Consider the following 26,142-nt stretch of genomic DNA (forward strand, 5'->3'; position numbering starts at 1 on the left):
AGGGGCCCCGAGCCCGCATCTGCTCTCTTTGTTCTGGTGGGGGAAAAGGGAGAGAAAGAAAGAGAAAACAGCAGCAGCAAAGGGAACCTGGGGTCTGCCGGAGAAAATGACCTCTCGCTAAACCCCGGCCAGGCCGCCCCGGCTTTGAGGATCAAGGCACGGCAACATCTGGCCCCGGCCGAGAGCACACTTGATCAATAAATTGTGCTACCAGGCACAAAATCAGAGAGATCTGAGCGCCATTCATTAACGAGCTCGTTAAGTGATTGATATGCTTAATTTTCCTGTCAAATGCGGACTTCCCTTGTAAACATGTCAATTGAGAAAAGTTCAAGCTTGTCACTCGGATTTATGGCTGGAATAACATGTAGGTGGAAAAGAGCGACGCGTCCCCCGTGGCCCCCGTTGTTTCCTATTACACGTAGGGCCAACGAAGCCAGGTGCTGCAGCGTCCTTCTTCTGCCCTCCTCCTCCTCCTCCTCCTCCTCCCTGCCTACAGCTGAGATAACAAAAACAGACCGTCCCGCTGGAAACACACCAGAACTTGGCCCCAGCAACAATTAGCCGATTAATTTGTTCCCCTTGATAAAGTGGAAACCTTTAGCTTTAGGGTGCCTTTGATGGGCTGGGGTGGAAACCCAAACCCCCCCTAGTTTTCCTTGCCTTAAATAGCTGCATGTTCAACTCAGTGTAATATCCATGACGAGACAGTTTTAGCCAGGATATTTAACTCAGCACAGATGGGGTGGCAGGGGAGCAGGGGACATCACCCCCTCCCTGTCGTCCTGTGCTCGCTCAAATCCTGTCGCAGAAGCCTGAAAATCACGTCTGATTTGAGCAACCTCAAATGACTACCCTCAGCCCTCCTCTCCCCCTCTGCTATGAGCAGCAGCCCCTCCGTGTCCCGGGGGTATTGGAGGGCGGTGGGAAGGGACAACGCCGCAGCTCCCGGGAGCGGGCACAGGCAGCGGGGCCGCAGCTCTCGGCACGGCGATGCAGGTAGCACCATTGCCCTGCCTTTCCCAGGGATCCCCTTCTGGGCTGGGCACGGCTATAAATAATCTGTTTTGTGACTGATTCATTTTTATTTCCGTTAACTTTTATCACGAAATAGCAGTCATCGAATCGACACCTCGGATCCCTCGAGCATATTCCCTCTGGTGTCGTTTTTTGATAAATGCCAAGAACAGCCTAGCAGCAGGAGGCCATTATCCCGTGACATGCTCCACTCTGCTCACATTATCTCTAAAATAACACGGACGCTCGCACAAATCCCCCCAGCAGTTGTGACAGGGACCAGGGACAGACCCAGCCTGGCTGGCCCGGGGCCGCGGCACAGCAGCCGGCGCAGCTCGGCCGCCTCTCGCCTTTCCCAGCCAGGGCCCGTTTCAAAGCTGCCTGGCACCAGCCAGCGGTTCTGGCTGACGGTGGGGACAGTTAGAAATGGTAACTCCTTCCTACAGAGGGGGAAAACAATTCAGAGTTTTTAGGTTTTGTATTTTCCACTTTATGATTTATTTTGGGCCGATTCCTGCCTCCTCAGGGACCAGAGGAGCCCGAAGCATCACGGGAGAAGACCAGCATCTCCCTGCCAAAACCAGGACTTAAACTTCTCCCAGATTTTGGAGTTATCCCTCCTGCCCTTCTCCTTTTTTTTTTTTCAGTGACACCTCAAAGACCCACAAACTTATGAACAAAGAGGAAAAGGAGGGAGGAGGCCACCAAACCCAAACCCAGCACCATTCAGGTTTCACCTAAACCCCCAAATTTAGATTTTCTTTGTGTTTCTTAACAAGAATCAGGAAAGCTTGATGTTTAATTTGCTATGGAAATGCAATTTTCTGGGGGTGACGCGGGGATACTTGTTTCACAGCAAAATCATACAAGAGCCTGTTAAAGCCAGCTAGAGATGAGGTCTTTGGGGTGGTGGCTGGCAGCGAGTGGATCACGGCCACTCAGCCTCCTTTCACCCTCGCTGGCGGCTCCCCGGACCGGGGCCGTGCCAGGGGAGGGAGCGCTGGCCGGGGGCTCCCCGCATGCCTGGCACCACAGCCAGCGTGTGGGCTTTAGAGGAGGGGGAAAGAACACACGGCAGAGATCCCCTCCTGCTCGTCCCCTGCGTTTGCCCGATAAACACACTTGGCTTGAAGCGCGCAGGTTTCTGGGCGCTCTCTGGGCAACAAGAGTCTGATCCCGTTCCCAGGGATCTGCCATTATTTTGTGTCAGCCTTGCACTGTCTCAGTATTTATTTTTGCTAATATGACACAATTAAAGGGTAATCGTATCTGTGCCCTTCATATCGTGTCAGACAAAATGAGCGCTGTTAGAAGGATGATACTAACGTGACACGATAGGACATAGCTGAGGCGATGAAACGTTCAGATCACGTTAGTGTAAGAGCAGAAGGGAGGGAGAGCTCTGGTGTGTCTCACCCTTCTCGGGTGGCTCGCTGCGGTGCCCGGGAGCCCGGGGCTCGGCCCTGGAAGCTTTGCTGCTTCCAACTTGAGCCGGCGCCTCTGCAAAGCACCGTGGGTGGCTGGGGTGGACGTGCCAGGGGCTGGGACAGTCACAGGTGACAGAAGAGGGAAAAAACCTCATAAACCACAATTCCTACACCCACGTCCCTCTGGGTGATGGCTCATGCGTCTCTGGCTGCTTCCCCTCGCTTTGCCCAGTCTCAGCTCTCAGCATCTCTGACACTTGGCACCCTCAGCAACCCTTTCCATCTAAAACTTTGAGGCATGGTGGCAAAACTTGGAGGAAATAATTAACAATTATTTCACAGGAGAAGGTTCCAGCTGGAGCAGTATCTGGTGGTTGAACATATATCTAACAAAGGATTGTTATTTAAGCAATAACCCTTGAGAAATTGGTCGTTACCAGCATTAAACGACTCAGCCCATTGCCAAGGATGGTTAACGCTCTAATAAACTGGTCATTAACTGCAGTAACAATGAATTTCGAGGGGATTATTGCTATTATAAACCTTAATCAATGGTTTATAACAGCAATAATGTGGTCCTTTCTTTTAATGGTAAGTAGTGCGGCATGAGCAGCCTGCTTGGAAATATTTCCAGTCTGGCCGATAAGACAAAAGCAGGCGTTAAAAGCCCTCCAAGTCCAAACACTTTTGGGGAGGAAAAAAGGCCCAGCGAGATCTGCAGTGAGGGCTGGCGGGGTGGCCGTGGCCTTTGCAATAGGTGACTGTGCCACGGCAGGCACTGGGCTTGGCCAGACCCGTGCTGGCCATGGGCACCCACGCTGGCTGCAAACACACTCTGCCCGACTCAGACCCTGATTCTCGCAGGATCTGAATCCATCGTGTGCGTCCTCTGGTGAGAAGCAGCTCTGGGCAGAGACGTGGAGAGAGGCTGCCCGGGGACAAGGCGGGGAGGCAGCCAGCACGGATCTGCCACGGTGTCCATAGGTGAGGACTCCCTGGCACCCGGGGACCCCAGGGACAAGCAGCCGATGTCTTGAAGACTAAGATCCATCTCTACCTCCACACAAAGAACCACAAATGTTATTATGGGTCATAAATTACCCCGTCTCCTGAAACCCAGCTGCTGTACGGTACTCAACACTGCAACCTTCTGCTGCATCCCCACAGCCTGAAAATGTCACGGGCCCCCTTCCCTCTCCTTTCCCTGGTGCTTATTTGGAGATTCCCATTACCACCTTTTGTTTGCCGTGTGAGATGGATACGTTGCTTATTTACGGTGTGGAAAAGCTGGCAAATAGGAGAGGTTCATATTAAACCGGAGATGTGCAAAGAACCCAGGTTAATTAAGGAGATGAGGAAGAAGCCAGCGGTACTGGTGAGTTGGGCTGGAGAGCCCCAGACCCCGTGGATTTTCTGGAGGAGGGAAGCCCTTTGCTCCCGCTCCGGGGGACGGGCCAGCGTGGGCACCCCAGGGACAGGGAGCACTGAGCTTTGGTATTTGGAGCACCCCTCTGCAGAGGGAGGAGAAAGCAACTCTGGCACGCTCCCATCTTGTTTTGTGCCCTGTATCCCTTAAAAAACAATATATGGTAATATAACAAGATAACAACCTGGTATCGGTGTCTTTCCAGAAGGGTTTAAGACGCGTCTCCTCTTCTTGAGCAAGCGGAGCTGGGCTGAGGGATGCTGGGTCGGTAACTGCCCAGTCTGCACTCCCTTCCCCAGGCAGGCTCCTGAGAAATCCCTTGCTGGGCCGAAACTCATCTCGTCATCCCCATCCAGGGAATTATCTCCGCTTCTGTGTCGAGCAGTCAGGGGCTCAGGCACCTTCGCTCTTCCTTCAAAGCTCTGGCAGATCCAGAGAGTTCCTGGAGGAGAGCAGGGTGATCTCCAGTACTCAGGCTGCAAAGCCCCCAGCCAACGAGTGGGTTATAATTATGCCCTGACTTTAATGGAGATTTTCTCTCTTCTGTGCTTGTGATTTTTACGGTTCTACGGAGCTGGTTCTCAAGCCCTGCTCTTATCTCTGCGCTCCCTCGGCTAAGCTGGTTGTGGCTGTAGGAGCGAGGCATCATCCTGTACTAACCAGGGTGAAACCAGGAGCAGCTGGGGGGCTTTGGCTGGTTTCGGCCAGTCTTCTGCCGTCCTTTCCGACACGGTCCCGCTCAGCCCTCCTTTGGTTTGCTTGTCAGTGTCCCTCAAGAGGAGGGGGTGGTTGGTGACTCTTCTCTCGCACCTTTTTTTCAGAAGGCGGCTGCAATGGAATAAATTGGAAAGTTTACTTCATGTAGCATGGAAATAAAAAAGCTCATTCAGAAAGTTAATGATTTATTTTATAGTTTCATTATCAGGGTCACATTACTCAATAGCATTTCAAACATGTCATTTGTACAAACTATGGTAATTAAAATTTATAACGTACTTCATCAGCGGCATATGAATCTTTTAGCCAGCACTCTGCTGTCATATAAACAGTGTAATTTCAGCTGCAATTCACCCTTTATTGGCTCTCATTTGTGATTTAACAGCCATCAATGACTGTGCTATAAAGAATAAATTAACCATCCGTAAACCTTACGATGACAGGGACAGTCAAACAGACTTAAACTGCCTCCACCAGACTCTGGGTAGCCAACAGGGATCAGAGCGGAGGTGCTGGTGCGAAGGCGTGATGGCTCCTGTCACCGGGGTGCTGGGCACGACGCACGTCCCCGCGAGGCCCGCGAGCGGCTCCCGAAGCGGAGCCTTTCCTCGGCGCTGCCCACAGGGCCCGGCCGGAGGATTCCTCCCCTCCTGCAAGTGGTTTCCTGCCTCAGAGGAGGAGTTTCAGCCACTAACAGCTTTCAGATCCTCTCGCCGTCCCCCTCGCTGCAGTGCCGTAGCGAGATGTGTCCGCAAGATCCCCGCGCCGTCCATCCCCGCGCCTCCCGCTGCGACCCCACGGTCCCAGCGTCCTCCCCGGCCCCCCCAGGGCCGCCAGCTCCTCGCCCAGCACCGCGGGGGCCCGGGGGGATGCGGCTGGCAACTCCCCAGAGCCCGGCACCTCCCTTCCCGTGGCTGAACCCTGCCCACGCTGGGAGGGCAGGCAGTGCAAACCCAAACCCCAACACCAGCCCCGGCACGTTTATGGACCTGAGAGCAGATCTACAACGAGCAACTTAATCGGGGGCTCCTTCCAGCCGACAATTATCCAACAGCTTATTGGTGCCCACCTTCTGCAGAGGGAGCAATACGTTTTAATGGGATCCCTCCTGTGCTCGGAGCTGACACTGTACAAAGCTAATAAATGATATGGATTGGATTTGTTACTGAGACATCTCCAAGGAGCCTGGGTCATACAGGCCAATAAAATTGGCCTCATAAATTTACCCTGACACACAGGATTACTCCAGCATTGCTGAGGTCACCTTCTCACACTGATTTATTGCCAGCCCATGGGTTAATAATACTGTTTACGGGGTTGTTGTTTTCCCCTACACGTAGCAGATATTAATCAGCGCGTCCGTGCCTTTTCAGCGCTCCGGGGGCGGGCGCAGCGCGGGGGAGACGCGGGGTGAGGACGTGGTGGGGAGGCTGAGCCTGATTTATTTTCTAGGCAAGAGTTTTTGTGTTTAAAAAATCTTCTGAAAGACCTCTGCGGAGAAGGGAAACTTTTCCTTCGCCGAGCCCCGACGGCGAGGGGGCGGCACGGGAAGTGTTTTTGGTGGTTCCCATTTCTGGGACTTAAACCAGCCACTTACAAATGAAAAGCTCCTGGTGTCACGTCCCAGGCCCTGGTTACACTCCCCTCGGACGGGCTGTGGCCCCGCTTCGCAGGGGGCTCTACTAGACTCCCAGAGGCTGCTTTTCCTTACAGCCTTGCGTGCCTGTACGCCACGCTGGCACGTCACAAGGATAGGCCTGTGTATTCCATGAGAAAGCTTGGAAAAACACAGCCTAGAGGGTCACCTTCTCTGCCCCCCAGTTCTCTCTGTGGCACTTCTGATCCCCTGTGTTTGTTAGTGCTTAAAACCCCGCGGCAAGAATTACCTGCATGAAGCAGCGGGAAGGTGAGGCCGCGTGTCTGGTGTGTCCCCCCGTCCCTGCTCGGGTGATGTTTTTGCAAATCCTCTCTGTCCCCTTCTCCAGCTCGCAGAACGGCACCATGTGTTTGCCATCCCGCAGCCAAGCCCCGGGGCAGCCAGCCTCGCTCCTGCTGCTTCGGGTTATTTTCATCCTGCCATAATCGGAGGGGACAGGTGAGATGTGCTTCAAAACACTGTAATCATATTTTAAATGGAAATGAAATGTGTGAATTAAATGTAAATTACAGCAGAATGGAAGGACAATCACTATTAGTTAAGGTCTGACACCTATTTTTGCAGACCTTTCCTAAATGCCACAACTTGTTTCTCCACACTTGTGACGAGGGCTTGTAATTACGTGGCAGCTGCTCCTGCAGCCGGGCGGATGGTGGTACCGAGGGGGGCCTCTGTATTTTAAACAGCTATGGACTGCTTGTTGGTCTCTGAAATTATGAAGCAGCAATGATATTTTTGTTCAGGAGCCATGAAAACAAACCTTGGTGTTTTCCCCCTGAAAAGGGGAGGCAGTAATAGAAAAGGACGTTTTTATAGAGTCCATTTATTTAAGGGTTCCCCCATTTGCTTTTATATTGGAAAAATATGTGCCCTGCCGATGAGCTGGAATTTCTTCTTTATCTTTAATTTCTACCCCACCTCCTCCGAGCCACTGGCTATTCCCGCAGCCTCGCTGTACCTCGAACCCTCCCTACAAAGTCTCACTTCATTTTTCACAACGGGAAGCATCCCCAGGCCCTCACCAGTCACGGCACTGGTGTGTTAAACACGGGACGTGCAGACAGGCAGAGCCAGCCCCTGCCCTGGGGATGCTGCAAAGCGAAGCAGCCGAAGCAGCGTTATTATTTGGGATGGGAAGGTGAGTCCCAGCAAGATCAGAAGTGACACTCTGGGTCTGTGGCACAGTCGAGGAACAGCCTCTGCCCAGGCGAAGCTGACTACAATAATGAGACAACTTACGTGCAGTGAAAATGGCACCAGCGCTGAGCAGAACCTGGTGGCACGCCGCTCCTCCGGTGACATCTTCGCGATTCAGAGATTTCCCCCGCGCCCGTTGTTCTGCCTGTCTCCCTGCAAAGATAAAACATTTACTGTTCTCATTATCACTGGGAACTTTTCAGCTGGGAAAAAAAGAGAAGCCGTGTCCTGAGGAAGCCGAAAGCTAAGTGCTGATTTAATCTGTTATTAATACCTGGGGCTACTTGGCAAATTTTTTATTCTCAAAGTACTGGACAGTAAATAGTCAAATGAAAACCGATGGCTCTGAGACCCTGACCATATTGTCATGTTGCTCTGACGTGCGTGACCTTAGGTGATGAAATGCCCAGCTCGGGGCACCCCAGGGCTCGCACAAACGGCTTTATGGACTCTCAGACATTCAGCCACACTCAGAGCCTGCCCCAGCCCCGGGCTAGCTCCATCCTGTGGCACAAGCCGAGGAAAGATGGGAGACACGAGCACCCCTTCTGCTCTGGGCACCTGACAAGGACGAGCCGAGCGTGTGGGAGGCCAAGGACAGCGCGCACGGTCCCTTCGCCTGGCTGGGGACACAGCACTGCCCGGAGCACCCAGCGGGGACGTGGCCACCGGCAGCATGTCCCAGCAGCAGGGCTGGGAGAAGAACCAGGTTTTTTTCATTTCTCAGATTTCCCGTCCCATTTCAAAGCAGAAGGATATTTGGGCTTAATTTCTTGCCATATTGCACTGGGGGAAATATGTCATCACGTTGGGATAATCACTACATTTAATTCCAGTCTCAACAGTTCTTACAGATACATATATATATAGAGAGTACATCGAAACAAAATGCTTTTGGAAATGGAAAAAACCCCTATGCCATTTAATTCCTAAAAGGTCAAACTGAAATGCTTTGGCCTTATCGAAATGATTTTCTCCTTTGATTTTTCTTTCCAAATGCAATTTCATCAAAATCAGCGCGTTTCCGCAAATGTTTCACCTTTGGAGAAATGGCATCTTCTGACAGGGAAGGGTTTTGTGGGGAAATTTCTGACCAGCTCCTTCTGGGAAGGAGCCACCTGCAGCGGCTGGAGGGAGGAGCAGGGGGGCTCGCCGGCGCCCGGCCACGAGCCCCCGCAGCGCAGACGAGCTCCGGGCAGGACTTTGCAGACTGAGTTGCTGCAGCTGGAAATCAGAGCCAGGAGCCCAGCACGAGGGCTCTCCCGCTGCCCGCACGTGGCCCAGCGCAGCCGAAGCTCAGCCCGTGCCTGAGCGAGGCACTGGGTCGGGCACGGCCGCGGTGCCAGCCCGGCACGCCGAGAACAGCCGTTTGTTTTCCCCTCGAAGCCGATGTGATGAAGGGGGAAATGTCTCTCATTCCTATCAGGTGATTCACTGCCCTGGCTCTGTGCTCAGTCCTCCCTCCTCCCCGAGCGAGCGCGCCGGGAGGATCCAGAGCCTTCCTTCCTATTTTTACGAAGCTCGCAGCATTGTCAGGAAGGAAAGGGTACCATCTGGTTAGCCCTTGTTTACTGCACACCCTGCCAGTTTGAGCTTATTAATCATATTTACCCAAGTATCTTAATTACTCCCTGTCTAGCGACTTGCCTTGCACTCAGCTGTTGACCCGCTCCCCTCCCCTCTCCCGCGCTCTTTTTTTTTTCTCCTTCTTTTTAATTCCTTTCTATCATTAATCATGGGAGCAGCGTGGGCAGAGGAATCCGCGGCTCAGCGTTCCCTGGCGCTGGTGTTGCTCTCACAGCCGACGGGCTGGAGCTCACCGACGGCTCCTGCCAAACTTTGCGACGCGTCCAGCGGGGTCGGAGGAGGGTGAGCGGCAGCGCGGGGTCCGTCCTGCCCCTGCCCCGTCCGGCTGGGGCCTGGGGCTGGGGGCTGCCGTGCCGGGGCACGCCGGGGCGCGAGCTCGCACGAGGAGACACCATTAAAGACGGTAATTTGTTGATCCAGGCTCTCCCGGCGCTCCGGTGCGAGAGTGGCACCGTTTTCTTTACGACCTCATAAAGTCACAGCCGAGAGGCCGATTTGGAAAACAAACTGCCTCAGGTTGACAGATAATTAGATACAGGGGACATATTATACGCCTTTGCATATAAATGCGCTCTGGAGCGCGTTGGTTCATCACAAGTTTAGGCTACGGAGGAGCAGGTACCCCGGCACATCAGGATGTATGCGCTGGGGCAGCCTTCAGACGCCGGCTCCATTTTATGGCCCTTTCAGCTCCTGGTTGCCGGTGTGCTGCGAACGCGGCTGCGCGTCGGAGGCAGAGCTGCCTTCGTTCGGTGGGGTTTGGTTTGGTGATTTTTCACCCCAGCACCTTCTGAGCTTCCTTCTTCCCACGAGACAGGGCTTGCGTTTTGCATCTTGGCTGTTATGCTCCCGTGCTTGCAGCAGGGAGGAGTGGCTGAACGGGGATTCATTACTGTTATTACTATTTTTGTGTTACTATATCACGTCCAAACCTCACTCTTCCCGAGCGAGCCCGCTGAGAACAGCGGAGCAATTCTGAACCGACACAGTCCTTGTATTTATCCGGCAATTCAGCATCCTGCTCTCCCAGCCCCCAAACCACGAGGTTTCAGATATTAAAACAAAACAAACCAGTTGGGTTTCTCTTTATGCACTTCAAGATTTAAGGTGCCATCCAGCCGTGTTGTCAAGCTCTCAGGGTTTGCTTTTCCAAACAACAGCCAAGGTCCCTGTATGACCATGGCTCCTGCTGGGGGGATTTTCAGAGCATAACCCCAGCTTGCAGGGTTTGACCAAATTTTGCACGCATAGCTGCAGACCCCTCTGCTCACCTTGCAGCAGTTTCCTTCCCCTCTGAATCAGACCTGCACCTCACTAAGATAACTTCCCTTTCCCAGCTCCCCCCACATATCCCTCTGTTTTGGGGGTGAGGCTGAAAATGTCAACTAAATGGCCATATTCCCGAGGAGAGCTTCACTATCAGTCCTTCTCCCTCGGAAAGGAAAATAAAGATCTATGTGGGAAAGATAAAGCTGTCAGAGAAGGAAAGGGAGCAAAAACCCCAACCGTAAATCCCCAGCAGCCCCCATGGAAGGAGGTGATACCAACAGAGTTGCTGCCACTTTGATGAATTAGATCTTTTGTTAATTAGGATACATTGATTGAAGGGCTGTCCAACCAGCCAGACCTCTTTCCTTTCCCTTCCCTCACAAATCACAGCCCAGGGTGGTGGCAGCGCATCTGCCTCCCTGCCCTCCATTGCCTCCTTCTTCGAAGATCACGAGTCCCCTCTCACACCAAAGAGGAGCCTGGGCAAAGCAGCTCGGGTGACGCGGCAGAGCTGGCAACGCTGTGGCACCAACGTGCCTTTGAGTCTGCTAGCGGAGCCTCTGCGGGGACACTGGAGGGTCCGGCTGGAGGAGGTGCGGCGCCGGCCAGGGAGGATTCGCCCCTGCTCGGCATCCCTCCCTCCGGCCCTTGCAAACCGCTGCCCCCGTTCCTCTCGCCCCCTCCCCAGCCGATGGCTCCGGTGAGCCGTGGCCTTACGGCACCGGCATCGGCGACTGCCCCGGCTCCTTCCTGCGCTCCCCGCGGAGACTTCCAGGCTTTGCAGGTTTCCTCGCTGCCTCTCGTCGTCACTTGAGCACCATCGAGTCCGAGAGAGAGGGGAGAAAAAGTGCTGTGCTGTGTGGATTATTGTGTGTTTGTCATCTGGAATGGTATAAGCTGTAGGTACAGCATCTCCCAGCGGTGATTTATGGCCCCTGTCAGGCAGCACCAGCGCTTTGTCTGCTGTAGCGTGGAGGATGAATGCCGCGCTGTCAGCCCGGGCAGGGCAGTCTTTCTCTCGCTCTGCTCCGCACACTCGCTCCCCATTTCACGCCACTGAACATAAACAATCTTTTGTAAACCTGACAGTCACACTTGCTCCTTTGGAAACATAAAGCAGGAGTGTATGACTCGGCTTTCATTACCCCGTTTCCTGGGCTGTGCACAAAGCTCGCCGGGAGGACGGGGAAGGGGAGACCCTGAGGACCAGCGAGATCCCGAAAAAGATCAAGGGAAGGGATGCACCTCCGTGGCACACGTGTGCCAGCGCCGGCCATGAACACATGTGCCCACACACACACGCTGCATCGTGATTCATGCACGTATCTCCCCTCGCAGCTCTGACACACAGACGTGCCCTTCACAGCCAGAGCCACGTCGCGCTCCTGCAGCAACGCACATTTCCCACCTCAGTTGGTGCCATATATCTTCCTCCCTCAAGCAGAAAATCTAATAGCGGCGCAACACTGGGATCACAGCCTGCTCGGTGACGGGCTCTCGCGGGCCCACCGGAGGTAACAGAAAGGCTGACAAAAACTAACGCATTTTTATTACTATTAATTGTACTCCTGTATGTGGAGAGTGCCCAAAGTGCTCTGTTCACATTCTGCTTTTCCCACAGCTAGAAGAGGGTGTTGAGAAGTCACAGGGGGAAATGGGTAGAAAAGCAGGGGAAGAGCCAGCACGTCCAGCGCGACTGCAGCATCAGGCAACCGGCTCCTGCCTGCCCTGCACCCCGGGGGGCCCGGGGCTACTGCAGGGTGCAGGGAAGGCGGTCAGCGAGCCAGGCCCTATGCCTGGCACAAGCTGCTCTGAACTAACGACATGGGTGTAAGAAACGCTGAGAAGAGGAGCACTTAGAGCGGGGATAGATGGAGCATCTTGTCAGGAGTGCTAACGGGGATATATGCACTCGCGCTCAGCCTGCCGAGTGCAGGATCCCGCCCCGCTGCCATGGGTACTGCTGAGATTTAGCCACTGGCGTAAAGCACCATGAATTTAAAACCTGCCAAGGGGCAGAATAAATGCTGTTGATCTTGTGGATGCTATAAAAGGCGTGAGGAGCAGGTTCCATCTTGGTCCTACAGCGATTTACAGACGACAGACAAGGCCAGGCGGGCTTGTCCCTCTGCCAGCGGGGACAGCGAGGGGCGCGTTGCTCATTGCACAGGGCTCGGCCAGGTCTCTGAAGGGATGTGGAGGGGACAGACCCTTCTCACGAGCAGCCACCAGCCCTTTGGCGCAGGCCCCTGGCCATTGCTCGAGGCTGGGACTGGATGTGGGAGATGAAGCCCAGCCCCTCCTCAGAGCGGTCCTCACATCCCCTCCTGCAGCGGGAGGGAGCTCTGGAGCTCTTTCTCTCATGTTTCTGGAAACTGAAGGAACAAGAATGTGTGACTGCGTTTTGGCTCCCCAGCACACCGGCGTGAAGAGCTGCAGACAGCTAACGGGAAAGCAGACACTGCAGGACCTGCCCGAGGGCAATAACCTCTCAGCTACTGCCTTCCTGACGTCCCCTTCCCGTTTAGGGACCAAAGCTACCGGCTCCTCTTCAAGGTGGGAGGAAGCCGGGATAAAAAGCAAAGAGAGAGAAGCTCCAGCCCCTGCGCATCCTCCTGGCTCCCGCTGCCCCCGGCACCTCACTGTTCATCATCGGAAAAGGCTTCCTGGGCCCGCTCAGCCCTGGGGGTGCCCGGAGAGGGGCCGGTGCCTCGCTGGCCCCGGGCCGCGCCGAGCGAGCCGCGCTGCCTTGCCTTATTTTACAAGAACAGCTGCAGCCTCGCTGGGAACATTTCTCCACTGACACGCTCCTTCCGTTCCCGGCTCTGGCACCGCGCTCTGTCCTCCCAAACCCTCCCCGTGACTCTGAGATCAGGGACGCCGGGCGGGTGAGGCGGAGGAGGGAAAGAGCTTGCAAATAGTTTGCTGTTTTCTTTTCCAGATGGTTTGTTTTGGAAGTTTGTCCATGTAAGCCTGAGTGCTGAGTCTTGAACATCTGCTGAGGAGGAGCCCGCACGGTACAAATGCGAGGAGGCTGCTGGAAGGGCACGTTTGGGGAGGGTCTCGCTGCTCCCAGCGCGGCTCAGCCTGGTGGCAAAGGGTGTCTTTGCCCCCCAAGGCTGTGGGAGGGCTCGCAGGCTCCCTGTGCCCTCCTGGCACCCCCCGCTCTGTTAAACTCCACAGCTGCGCTTGGGGTTTGATTTGTGCTGTGTTCTAGTGTGCTCAAGGACACCGAGAGCTTAGGGAAACACACCCTCGTAAAACATTTGCATACATCTGAATAAGCAAACAAGCCGGTGTCTTATACTGTGGCCTTTCAATGGCTTCAAAAACAATTATTTATACGTGTGAGCACAACCAAGTAGGTATTTCAGTGCCAGCGCTGCCGCCTCGCACTTGGCTGCTGAGAGGGGGGATCTGTTACCGGCTGGGCTGGCCGGGGCTGGCCGAGCCGGAGGCCTGCGGGAGCCACAGAAAATACGAGTAACCAGTTCAAGGGATCAGTGACAGGAAAGGAAACTTTCCTGGCAGGTTGCTACGTCAGTCTGTCGGTTCGGGGGTGACTCGTTGTTGCCACAACCTCATGGAGAGTCTCTGTGTTTGTGTAAGTGCTGCCGGGTTTGCGCGAGGGACCAAACCTCCCGGGCGGATCCCAGCCAAAAGTGACACCGAATCATTCATTCACAAGTAAGAATAATTGCGACAACAGATGATCTATAAAAAAAAAAGGAAAAAAAGGCTGGTGAAGACTGAGCGATGCTCTGAGTGGTGCTTGGCGCCTGGTGCGAGAGCTCGGGGCCGACCGTCGGGTCATCGGCGTGGGTGCGGGCGGACGTTCCCCTCCTGCGTCCCTCCCCGTACCAGCCTCACTGCTGAGTTGTGTCTTGCTGCAAAACCATGAGCAAGACCCAAGACATGCTTTAGCACTGCTGTGACTCCGTCTCTGCAGATTCCTCCCTCAAAAGCCCACAGTTCTGCAGCAGCAGTCCCCAAAACCTCCCAGATCTGACCCTGCATACGCACACGTGCACAAACACAAGCGTACGTACATATACACACGTCTGCTCTGAACATGAAGGGAACGCAGCCCTGAGGTCCCTCGCAGTGCTTTGCAGGGAGACGCATGAACCACCAACGCGGGCTGCGTGTTCTCCTTTTCAGCCCTGACCCAAGGATTTTAACAAGAGGCACCTTCTCCAGCCAGCGACTCCGACAGTGCCACGGGGAGAGCAGAATCAGGCCGCTGCGCCCATCGACAGGGCATCTCTTACACTGTACACAGGATTTTAATTGTAACGAACCCTCAGTGGTTGCAAGGTTACATCTGTAAATCCATTTCACCCTCCTCTCACCACACCATAACCACAAATAGCACCGGCTCTAGAGAATCTAAGCGTGGGGGGAGCACACGTATTGCCATGGGGAGAACTGATTGTTTTTTCCTGCAGCTGCACTTGCTGCACACAGGAATTATGGCTCTTTCCACACCTGCGAAAGAAACATTATCCGCAGCCTTCAAGGGTGAAGCATCTTATATTTAGTTGGACTAAATAATGATTCTTCTCTATCTTTCATATCAGGATTTAAGAGCACCCTGGAGCTACAAAGTTTATTAGAACCCATAAGAAGAACTGTACCATAAACGGGACAACCGTGGCCATAAACCTGCACCTTGAAGTTGTAACAAATCCTGGGATGGTGAAGTAGGACACGGTCTTGTCTCAGTCAGCAGAAAGGAAAAGAAAAAAAGGAAAGAAGAAGAAGAAATGCAAACTTAAGCAGAAAAGAGGCCTGGAAATACAGAGGAGAAGAAAGGGAAAAATAATAATAATAAAGAAAATCATGCTGCTTGCGTAGCCCTCTCAGCAGGGGGCTGGGATAGGCGCCCACATGGTAAAATGCAACTCAGATTAATGGGGAGAGAGAGAAAGGGGAGCCTGAAGGCGCAGGGGGAAGGCAAGGTGAAAGGAAGGAGGTGCTGGGGGGATTTATGAGATGCTCATGCAGGGAGGGTCATCCGCAGCACCGGAGGCGACGGGCTGCTCCCGCGGCTCGGCTCGGCAAGGCGGAACCGCTGCTCAGGGAAGGACTCGAGCCAGCCCTCCTGTCACCCTGGGGTGAGACCCGCTGCCGGTACCAGGGACGAACCCCGGGGATGTGACAGAGGTGGGAGGACGCCTCTGAGCAGCCCTTGCTGTGCGGGGTGTGCAACGGGCTCAGAGCCCCTCGTCCCCTCTGCGGGCACGTCACCTGCTTGCCCTGCGCCTCTTCTCCGCTGGGTTTCCTCTCTAACTTGTCTACTTTATTTGATTATCACTTATTTAGCTTGCACTCCCTTGCAGTGGTAGCCAAAATCTTTTCAGCATCTCAATCTCCAAGCTCTCTCCATTTCCACCCCTCATCCACGCCAAGGAGGGCGATGAAGTCTTTTGGTTTGTACGTTTTCTGCCTTCTGCAACCACTGCAGCCGCCCGCTGCCGAGATGCCAAAGGGCTTCTGGGATTTCAGGCAGCTCGGGCAGGCTCCGACCGCCCTCCCGCACGCTCCAGAGGCTGCAAGAGCCAGAGAGAGTCCTGTCCCTCCCCTCCAGCCTTCACTCTTTTGTCACATCGAGTTATTTTTGCTGCTGTTGAATAGATTAAATGACTGAGGGTTTTTTTTTTTTAAGTAATTGAGTTTTATTTTGGAGGGGGAAAAATGGAGAGCTAAGTGGGAAAAGGAGGGAGATAGGAATAAACCACACATCTTTTTATATAGGATCCACAGTTAATTCTTAATTAGAACTGACAGATGCTTCTCCCATAATCCTATTCCCAACATGTTCTGTTTGCTTTGTTTGGCGCTGCATGATACATGGTGGCATCGTAATGACCTTTCGCAACTCGTCCTGGAAGTGTTATTGGCACTCCAATGATTTATTGCATGTTCCAGTTGATTACTGGGCCATTTGTCAACATTTTTTTTTTTTCGCTCTCCATAAACCTGTCTCCTGTGTCACAGACATTCGCTAGCATGAAAATTTAAACAAATACAGCGTGCGGCTCGTAGGCAGCGCCTGACTTTTACTCCAGGCTTCCAGCACAAATTCACTCTGGCTGCGGGAAGTGTTTAACCTCCGCAGTGCCCGAGGACGAGGCGCTCTGCCCGCAGGAGCCGGCGGCAGCCCCGGGCATCGCTCCGCAGCCGCGGCTCAGGACGCCGTCTCCGGGTGAGCCACGCGAGTTGCTCAATTGGTTATTGGCGTTTTGGTACCACTTATGGGAACGGGGGAAAATCAGTACTGGAATTAAACACCAAAATAATTACCCTTAAAACAACTGCCTGAGGACAGCCTGCGTGCTCTCCTCGGTTGGCATCGCGGGGCGAGCGCAGCAGAGGGGCAGGACAGAGGCCGGGCTGCGGACGGGGCCGAGCGGGGCCGCGCTCCGAAGCACGGAGCAGGACGCGGCCCGGGAGCAGGACGAGGCTCGCCAAGGAAGGGCCTTTTGGGGTCATTACAGAGCAGACACCACTCAGTTCACCAACGCTCTTTCAAGCAGCCGTATTTGGGATCGGGGGGGGATTATGTCAGATGGACCAAAATCCTGAGGACAAAAAAGCGATTACTCAAAGGCCTGGAAAGGAGCAGCTCTTCTGGTGGCAGTGAAATCCCAGCCCCCCTGGGCACCCTGGGATGGATGCCAGAAATAGAAGCACCCAGAATCACCTGCCTGATTTAAAAATCTTGGCCCATAAGTAAACTGGATAGAGTGGCTGTTACAGTGGCCTGGAGCATCTGCACTGCATTTCGAGGAAGCTTTTCCAGGCACTCGTATAAATCACCGCTCTGCTGCAGTAAAGGAAAGGTATTGTTTCACTGCTGTGACATCAATGCAGGCCACATAAATAATTTTTTATTAAGTGTGCAGTGCCCTGTAAAAATACACACACAATCTGAGGATACTGCAGAGCGAATGCAGAAGCACGGCCAGCTTTGAACTGTCTTTTCCGTACAGAAGAGGCTGGGATGGGAAAGGAAACTCGCGGGGGTGGGAGAGGGGCGGCTGGGTCTTTTTCCAGTTCCAGCTCAGATCAGCATGTAATGTATGGCTTAATTTCCTCTCAAATTAGACACTTGATAAAAAAAGTTATTATATCTGTCAAGTTGCCAGTGCTTTTTATGAGTGTGATAAACTAAGAACCACTGCTTTACAAACCTTGATAGGATGTTTCAGTACCTGGAAAACAATTTTATTGCAGCCTGGACTACTAACAAATTGCAAATACTGATTAAGCCATAAAGTTACAACAACATTAAAAAATAATGAGAGGTTATTGCACAAGGGGAAGGCTCTTAAGCAGCGGATGCAGCCGCCAGATTCCCATTGTGCACAGTAACAGGCCAACCTGCAAAGCGTGTTTCTGCAGGCGAGCCTCCCCACCCGCTCCCCGTGCAGGGTGCCGGGGAGCCAGAGCGGGTGCAGGGCAGGTGCCGGGGATGGGCGAAGGAGAGACGGGCAGTTTCTTCCCTCTGCAGCCCTGCAGGGACCCCTGTTACAAACATTAACGTCTGCACTCTGCGTTTTTCTAACCAGGGAGATCTGAGGTCAGAGCTTTGCACAGAGACACCTCTGCCAGGGCCCGGCCAGGACAGAGATCCCTCATGGGCACAAAGGCAGGGGCTGCAGATCCTGCTGGAGCGGGCAAGCCGGGTCTTCCCGGACGCCTGACCCACTCCGACCTCCACCGGAGGAGAGCAGCACCATAAAACCCCTCAAAACTCAAGCTGACATTCACCCTTCTCCTCTGTCCTACCATCTGCTGAGCTCCGCGCGCTGCGCAGGTGCTTCGGAAGTCCCTAAGGCCAGGAGCACGCACGCCCGGCTCAGCTGGGACTTCCCACCTGGCACATCCCCTTCATGGCACTTCTGCCCCGGAGCAGCCCAAGGTGCCCACACGCTTGTCCTTGCTTTCTGCTCCTCAACAGCAAACTTCCTAACTCTGCCTCCCTACCCGCTCCGTTTAAGGCCGTGCTTAATTGCTGCATTACTGCATGGCGCAGTCAAACGTGGTCGGTCCCCCGTGATCCCTGTGCTTGAGATCGAGCGCAGTAAATCCCCAGGACCGCTCTCTAAAGGGCTCCTCTCCTCAGCCGCGTCACCCCGGATGGCACGTGCTGGCTGGCAAGTGGCACCTTGAAGCCTCGAGCCTGGGAACCGTCTGGGAGCTCAGCGCGTCTCCCCGCTCCGCTCCGCCGTCTCGCACGTCCCTAAAGGTGAGCCTGGCTGTGATTGGCACCCGATGGAAATACGGGCTGCTCGCGAGCGTGATCTAAAAGCGTTTTCTTATGCACACACAGAACTGGCATTTTGCTAGATTTAGGGAAGTAGGCAAGACGTATTTGTCTGCGGAGGCTTTGCACCTTCGGCAATTATGTCTGCAGTCTGGAAAACAACAGCAGCGGGGTTGCAGCAGGGAGGGAAAAAAATTCTATCATGTCAGAATAATGAGATCTGTGATTTCAGCACTTACTGGGTCAGAGACACACACAGTGTGTTATCTGTAATGCTTTCCTCTGACATTCAGGGAAATTGCATTTATGCAGAGGACACAAGGCTCTGAAGCCCAGCGCTGCGCCGGCCCCTGGCAGGGGATGCTCTGCCCGGGCTCCCCCTGCCCCGCTCCTCCGGGCTCCCTGGCTGCCCCTGGGAGCGAGGAGGGGAGCACGAGGCAGCGCAGCCCTCGGGCCCCGTCTGCCTAAAGCCCTTACCGAGACACAGCGACACAGTTCTGCGATGGCAGCACCAGGGCGGGCACCAGGAAACCAAGGTCTTGTCTGCCTTCTCCGCAGGCTGCCGGGGGCTCTGGCAGTGGGACACCCCACCCTGCACCCCACGCGTGGGGACCAACGATGCAACTTTCCTCCCCCCATTAGGGTGTCTCAGATGAGTTTCAGATGTAAACCCTTGGGGCCAGCAGCCCCGCAGCAGTGACGGGGAGCTGGCAGGGCACAGCGGCACGGCTGCCTGGTGCCCTCGAGGAGCAAGGAACACGCCGCAACGGCCGTCACCGCTCCTGATGCCATCAGCTTCGGCGGAGCGAGGGGCACCACGGTGTTGGTCCTCCCTCAAGGACAAGAGACCTGCCTGAGCTTAGCACAGCTAAACACACAAAATACAGTATCAGGTGGAGCTGGCTGCCCCGGGCCAGTTTCTCAAGGAGACAAAACAGCGTTTTCTCCCAGTCTGTCCAACGCTCCATAGGCATTTTTTGAGTTTGAGAGACGCAACTTAAAACCAGGAATTCCTTTCCCTCCCTCTCTCTTTAGAAACTCAAAGTAGCGAAACTCAAAACATTTTGCTTTACCAATTAAAATCCTCGTGTTTTCATCCAAACCTTATTTTCTAGCAGAAACACAGTTTTCCAACAAGAATCTATGTTCTTATAACAGCAACCGACCTTCTAAATCAGTGATGAACCGACCGGCTGCCACGAGGGAGCCGTGCAACATCAGACGAGGGTTTCAGACTCCAGGACTGCTCACAGCCACCGGCGCTGGCCAAAAAGTCAATCAGAAATTCTCCTCCAAAAGAGAACATCATTTTCTGCTAATGATCTAAGCCCTCAAATGGCATGAGGCCTTGGACTAGAAGCTGCAGCATAATTAACAGTTGCACTGGCCTCTCGCTCCTCGCCACTTCTCCTTCGTACTTCTCACCATCCAGGGGTTTTATTTTTCCTTTTTGTCTTCCTCCCCCTCTTTCTTTTTCTCTTTGCAGTGGAGGAAGAAAACCATGTCTAGATTAAAAAGATCTTGTTTCCCAGCTGTTTAAGACACACCGAAACACAGGCCTGCGCCAATACCGGGGATCAAACCTCCCACTGTGGGAGAGGGAGCCCCAGCCCAAGGCCAGATCTGAATTTTGCCAACAGCTCCTATATTTACAGTGCTCCTTGAGGGCTTCCATTACAGGCCACAGAGCTTTCGCAGTCAGGATCTGGAGTTTGTCTTGGACCTGATCTGCAAAAGCACGGGGCTGCCTCCGCAGGCCGGTGTTTCTGGACAGTTCCTGTGAGAAACGCAGAGAAAAGAGGAGGAGGACGAGGACTAGGGGGTGGCCACGGTTCTGGGGTCCCCCTTGTCCCCCTTCTCCCAGGGGCCTCCCAGACGGGGGGGAGCTCGCAGACAGGACCGCCCGGCTGTGGGTGATGCCCCGCCACGGCTGAGCACCTTTCCCCAGCCCAGCTCAGCCCAGCGCTGAAATGACGACTTTATTTTCAAAGCTGAAGTACAAGCCCACGCTGCAGATGAAGATGGTTCATGAAACCCCCCCAACAATACAGCAAACATCCCCAAACGGCGAGAAGAGTCTTTCATTTCACTGAAAAAACCTCAAACGAACACAGATGACCTTCTCAGGCACGACACTGCCTGCCTGGCACGCTGGGGAGGTGAGGCCTGCCCCAGCCGCACTGGTTTCGAGGGTCTTTCTCTGCCCGGGGAGGAGCAGGGCGGTGGGTCTGCTCCTGGTGCCCGCTGGCTCTGGTCGGGGGGCTTTGGGGACTGAACAGACAGAGGTTTCTCGCCGTGCCCAGCAATGGGTCCGTGCAGCTGTTTTTTGCGACGATGGAATCGACTCACAGCGGTATAAAACGCTCTCGCTCGTCCGGCTGCTGATCTGCTGGGCAATTATTTGGAAGTAATGAAAGTGAATGCATGACATTTAAAAAAGAAACTCTGCTGTCAGCAGGAAAGCTGCCACATTCCTCCTGCACCTCCGAGAATACGCTTAGCTTGAAATAATGTTAATTTTAGCAGAGTTGTAAATTACAAGTGTGTTAGGGTCTTGTGGGATTTATTACCATTTGGAAAGAGGTTATAGGCCTTGCGCTATTGCTGCTGCATCTGGTGCATGCTACAGAGCAACCACAGAGCAAAATTTGGAGGCAAAAGAAAGCACCTTTTATAGCTCATCTCTGGTGGCTTGTATTGCTAACATTACACATGCACACACACACCAGCTCCAGCAGTAAAGAGGAAGGGTTTCAAAAGCCGTTCTCTCAGTTGCTCGCTGTAATTGATCCAGCGTTATTAACAACCAACGACAAAACCTCGCCGGGCTCCGCTGCACGGAGCGTGGCCACCGGCCCCTGACCCGCGGGCTGCCGGCCGCGGGGACGGCGCGAGGGCTGTGCCTGGGCGCAGGGCTGCAGCCCTCCTCTGGGACGGCTGTTTAATTTTCTCAGGTTTATGTTCTTTTTTTTCATTGCAGGTGTTTCATAAAAATGCAGCCACGGACCTGGCAGGAAGCAATAAGCTTCAGCTTCCTCTGCATGAACCAAAGGGATTTCTTCCTCCCTTCTGGCAAGGATGGAGTTCTGCTAATGTAAGATTAATGCTCTCCAATCCTGACCCTGCTGTCTTCAGTCAGTAAATGCTGAAGGGTCACCTTTATTCCACGCCATTAGTGATTAATTAATCTCGGTGTTTATTTGATCCATCTCTTTCAGTGAGAATTTCTGCGCTAATGCTGCTTTGATTCCTTTTGCTCCCTCCCTTTCACGTGGTGTTCCCCATCAGAGCTATTCAACGAGCCCCCTTTGATACCCCGAAGGAAGCGGGACTGTCTGCTCCTGGATCCCAGCTGCACGCCCTCCAGAACGCGCTGGGAACAAGCGAACACGAGGAGCCCAACCGCAGCTCTGCAGGGACAGCCAGGAGAAAGAGGCTGGGGAAAGAGGAGGCTTTTAAGCCCACATCAGAAAATCACAGACAAGGAAATGAATGTCATCGTAGCTGGATGCGTAAATTCCTTGCAAGTTTCTGTGCCAGCTAATATAAGAGAGATTGATTTTTCAACTTTTACCACACTAGTTTTTCCCTGCAGAGGTGGGGTGTTAGCTGAGGAGGGCTCACGTGGGGAGCTCTGGAAAAAAGTGATTTTAAGGTATGTGGGAGCCATGGGGAGAGGGACAGCACGGACCCCTGGGGCCAAACGCCGGGCAGTATGGTGCCTCATTTCTGCAAAGCATTAGGCAGCAGCATGCCTGTCCTACAAGAGCAAACCAGAGGGCTGGGGACCCAGCACGGCAGCCGGGAAGTGTCCACACGCAGTGGCTGTTAAAGGCTGTGAGATGCTGCAGGACGGTTGCCTCCATCTCACACTGCGCAGAGCAGCTGCACGATTAGGGATGAGCATCCTCCGCACCATGTGGTACAAGCCACGACAGCCGCGCTGGCGTGCCGAGGCCCCGGCCGGCCACGGGGTGGGAGTGGGGGGGGGACGCCAAGGTGGGTGGCTTGGCACCCACGGAGCATCGATCTCCAGGACAGCTTCAGCTCCTGGTCCTGTTCCAGCTCTCCAATAGTTTCCCGGTCCAGGGACAGGATTTTCTTAGATCATGAGCTCTCCCCCCCATCTGTTTATCTCTGTGAATGCCATTAATCATATTCTGTGCCTGGACAGTTTATAACACCCCATCCATCCTCTAAGAGCTGTTATCGTACACCCTGAAGATCTGTCAGATAAATAGCCAGGTCAGCTGCAGCTGTTCCAATATCCTGAAGAAATCAGATTTATCATTTTAGATTAAAAAAAACCACACAAGCACAGCACCAGAAGAATCCCCCGCCAGCGCCAGCAGCCTGGCTGGGAAGCTGTGTTTCTTGGCCCTCCGCAAGTCCTGCTGCTGCTGCCTTCCATCTGCAGCCCGGTGATAAATGGCTGCAGGGTGCCAGGTACAGTTCAGTGTTGAAAAAGCCCAATATGTGACTTAGGCATCTCATCGCAAGTCATTAATCTAAAAGGAGGCCAGTGCCAGGACAAGGCTCTCCCTCACGCCATCGTCATCTGGACCCGCTCGGCACAGCCGCTGCCAGAGGCAGGGAAGGAGGGAAGGGAAGGGAAGGCCCCTGCCATTTTCCACTCATGAGAAGAGCTCTCCCGGCCATTAACCCTCTCTGCAGCCCAGAACCGTGCCCTGAAGCCCTGGCCAGCTCACACACGGCTTTGCCACCTGAGGGGAGGCTCGAGCATCAGCTCCAGAGACCTTATCGGTGGGTGATGCCCAGCGCCTGCCCTGCACAGCTCCTCGGGCACCATTAACCCTTTTGTCCACACAGAAAGGCCACTTTCGTGGCACACAAGGCTGCCACGGCTCCAGGGGCTCTCCTCAGGGCAGCCCCTTCCCCTCACCTTGCACCTGCAGGAGGATAAAGCTCCTGTTCGGCACCTGGACCTGGGGTACCTGGTAGGCAGGGAGCGATGGAACCTGTTTTGCACAGTGTAGTTTTAAATAATTCATATGAAGAAGCTCCCAGCACTCCCCTGGAGACTTCAGGCTTCCCTGGCAGATCCTGCTCCTGGGCAAAATCCTTGCCCAACCATTTCTTCATGGGGATATGCCACTCCTGCCCTCACTCGCTATTTAACGTGCCCTCTGTAACACCCCGAAGCAGGTACTCCCTAAGTAAATCAGCCCGGCCCGGGGAGCGCTCCGAGCACGTCCCCGAAGAGCAGAGCTGGCTCCCACCAGCCCCGTGCCGCTGCAGCAGCTCTGCTGAGCCCGCGGGGATGCCCTCGAGTCAGAGCAGGAGACATCAGAGCTACAGAAAACGGTGCTGCTGACACCAACCCCGCCGGCCCAGCTCCCCAGCCCCGCACGCCCCGGCTGTGCCTGCTCTGATGGCAGCAGGAGCTCCAGCCAGACGCTCCGGCGCTGGGTCCCTCTCTGTGCGGTGGCCCATGTCCCCGGGGACCAGCCAGGCACAGGCGATGCTCCGGCTGCCTGGCGGCACCCCTCCTGCGCTCTCACTGGGAAGCCAAGTGTCCTGCCAAGGTGCCTCCCTTCCCCTCCGCACCAGTCACATCCCGAGCCGCGTGCCTGGTGCCAAATTGAGTTGTAGCCGTGAATTATTTAGAAGCATCAGTGGAATATTGTTGTATCAGTAACGCAGACTATCAGTTTGTGGCCTTGGGGCTGCCTCAGTTACACACTCCATCACTATTTTCTCTCATGAATAATGTAGGAGTAGAATTACTCTGCATGTAGAGAATTCATACCCTGAGAAAACAAGGTTGCTCCAAAATTAATTTTCCGTACTAAAAGAGCGACAGAAAATCAATTAATCGCATATTATTCTATACGGAGACAGAGTAAGGGAAACAGCGAAAATGGCTGTAGCTATACATCAGCAACTGCTGTATTGGCAGAGTGCTTTGCAGAGATGTGAGTTACAGCCAGCTACAGAGAAGGTAAATATATTCCGCCCGAGAGAGCCCTCGAACATCAGCCTCCGGAGCTCCGATCACAGCCGGGCGCTCGCCGCTGCTTTCCAAGGACACGAGCGGAGCTCCGCAGCGTTCGCTGCGCTCTCAGCTTCTTCCTTCGTCCCACCACTAGCGGGCTGAGGCTCCCGCCACTGCAGCGCCCAGCTAGAGGCTGGTGTCACCAGTGCCCAGCCCGGCTGCCCCACGCCGTGCGGCCAGGAGCTGCGGGGAGCAGTCCCCGCCAGCCAGTGCCTGGTCCCGCAGCTGCCTGGATGCAGGTGCTGGAAGCCCTCAGGTAGGTACACGAACATTTGCCTCTCCAGGAGCGCGGGGTGATGGCGAGTAGAAGTTTAGAAATCTCATCTGAATAAAGGCCCTGCTCCCAAATCATGGAGCTGGCAACCAGGGGAACAGAGCTGCTGCTTTACCGAGCCCGGCCGTGGCCCCGAGGCTGGTGGGGTGCAAGGGACCGCTGGGCTCCTGCGTGTCCCTCCCAGCTCAGAGGTGGGAAGCTCTCGTGGTCAAAGCTACAAGCCCTGGAGCCCGGCTCCGTTCCTGCCTCTAGCACCGATTCACCACACTGCTATTGCCAACACTGCTTCATTTCTGTCTGTTTAACACAAATAGTAACCAGCCATTTTAGAAGGGAGCTGAGAGATTTAATTAATATTTAAAATTGCTTTGAGTCTCACATCCCAGGGCGCTTGCTCCCACCAGAGGAGGGGCAGTTGCTCTATTGAGTTTGGCTTATTTCTTCTCTTAGACGCTTACAAAAGACTCCACAAGCACATGGCCACAGGTCAGCTACAGAAACACCTATGGAAAGGCTATAACAATGCTGTGACCTGTATCTATTCCACTGCCTAGTTAGCTTTGATTAATAACATTCATTGGTTTAACAAACAGCATCATAATTAAGGAATGAGAAATTACGAGGCTGACCTCAAAAAAGCTGGTCAAACATCAATAGCATCTTCAGGAATAAAACTCAAAAATAAACTAATCTATAATGAAGAATGGCTATTCTCATTGCAGCTAATTATTTTTCCCCCGAGTACTCAATTCTTTTGTCATCTCCTAGAACTGGTAAGTTTTAAGGGTCATCACACAGTGCAGATCATTTTTCCAGCAAAGAAAACAGAGGCTTTCAAAGCGTCCACAACAGCAACTGCAACGGCATTTACAAGTTTCAGTCTTGGGGTTTATTACAGGGTTATTAACCAGTATAGTTTCTAGACTGAATTTACAGGGATTTTTTTTTCTTAGCACTATTAACAGGAAAAAATTAAGAAACAATCCTCTGTACCTCTACCAACACTCCCTCTACCTTCTCTAGACATGGCTAAAAATCCCCCGCAGGAGGTGGAGGCCGTTAGCAAATAAGAGAAGCCCCTGGGTGAGGCCTAGCAGATCTGACACAAGAATCGCCTCCTCTTTCACTGAAATGGAGGGCAGCATTTTCTCTGCATTTCTCCAAATCCAAAATACCAACAAGGATGAAAGCAAACCACCTTATTTTGTGTTTCAGCCCAGCAATCACACCCCTCAGCCTAGGTAACCTCTATACCCGCCAGCTCTGCTCCTCAAAGCAGCGTG

At 53.8% G+C, this 26,142-nt stretch overlaps 1 protein-coding gene and 1 long non-coding RNA gene across 2 annotated transcripts in view; both read right to left on the minus strand.

The window, feature by feature from the left end:
- The window catches only part of LOC137675440 (uncharacterized), a 59,592-nt gene extending 55,333 nt beyond the window's left edge, over window positions 1–4,259 (minus strand). The window contains exon 1 of the mRNA XM_068421535.1: window positions 4,055–4,259. Coding sequence (XP_068277636.1) covers window positions 4,055–4,208 — 154 coding nt within the window. The 5' untranslated portion in view covers window positions 4,209–4,259. The remainder of the gene's footprint in view (window positions 1–4,054) is intronic.
- A 130-nt stretch (window positions 4,260–4,389) lies between these two features.
- LOC137675488 (uncharacterized) overlaps window positions 4,390–26,142 on the minus strand; it is a 50,876-nt gene continuing 29,123 nt past the window's right edge. Inside the window, exons 2-4 of the long non-coding RNA XR_011049962.1 lie at window positions 7,484–7,594; window positions 6,474–6,660; window positions 4,390–4,698 (exon numbers count right to left, since the gene is read on the minus strand). This is a non-coding gene — a long non-coding RNA (uncharacterized lncRNA). The remainder of the gene's footprint in view (window positions 4,699–6,473; window positions 6,661–7,483; window positions 7,595–26,142) is intronic.

This window comes from Nyctibius grandis, chromosome 33, assembly GCF_013368605.1.
Source record: "Nyctibius grandis isolate bNycGra1 chromosome 33, bNycGra1.pri, whole genome shotgun sequence".
Lineage (NCBI taxonomy): Eukaryota > Metazoa > Chordata > Aves > Nyctibiiformes > Nyctibiidae > Nyctibius > Nyctibius grandis.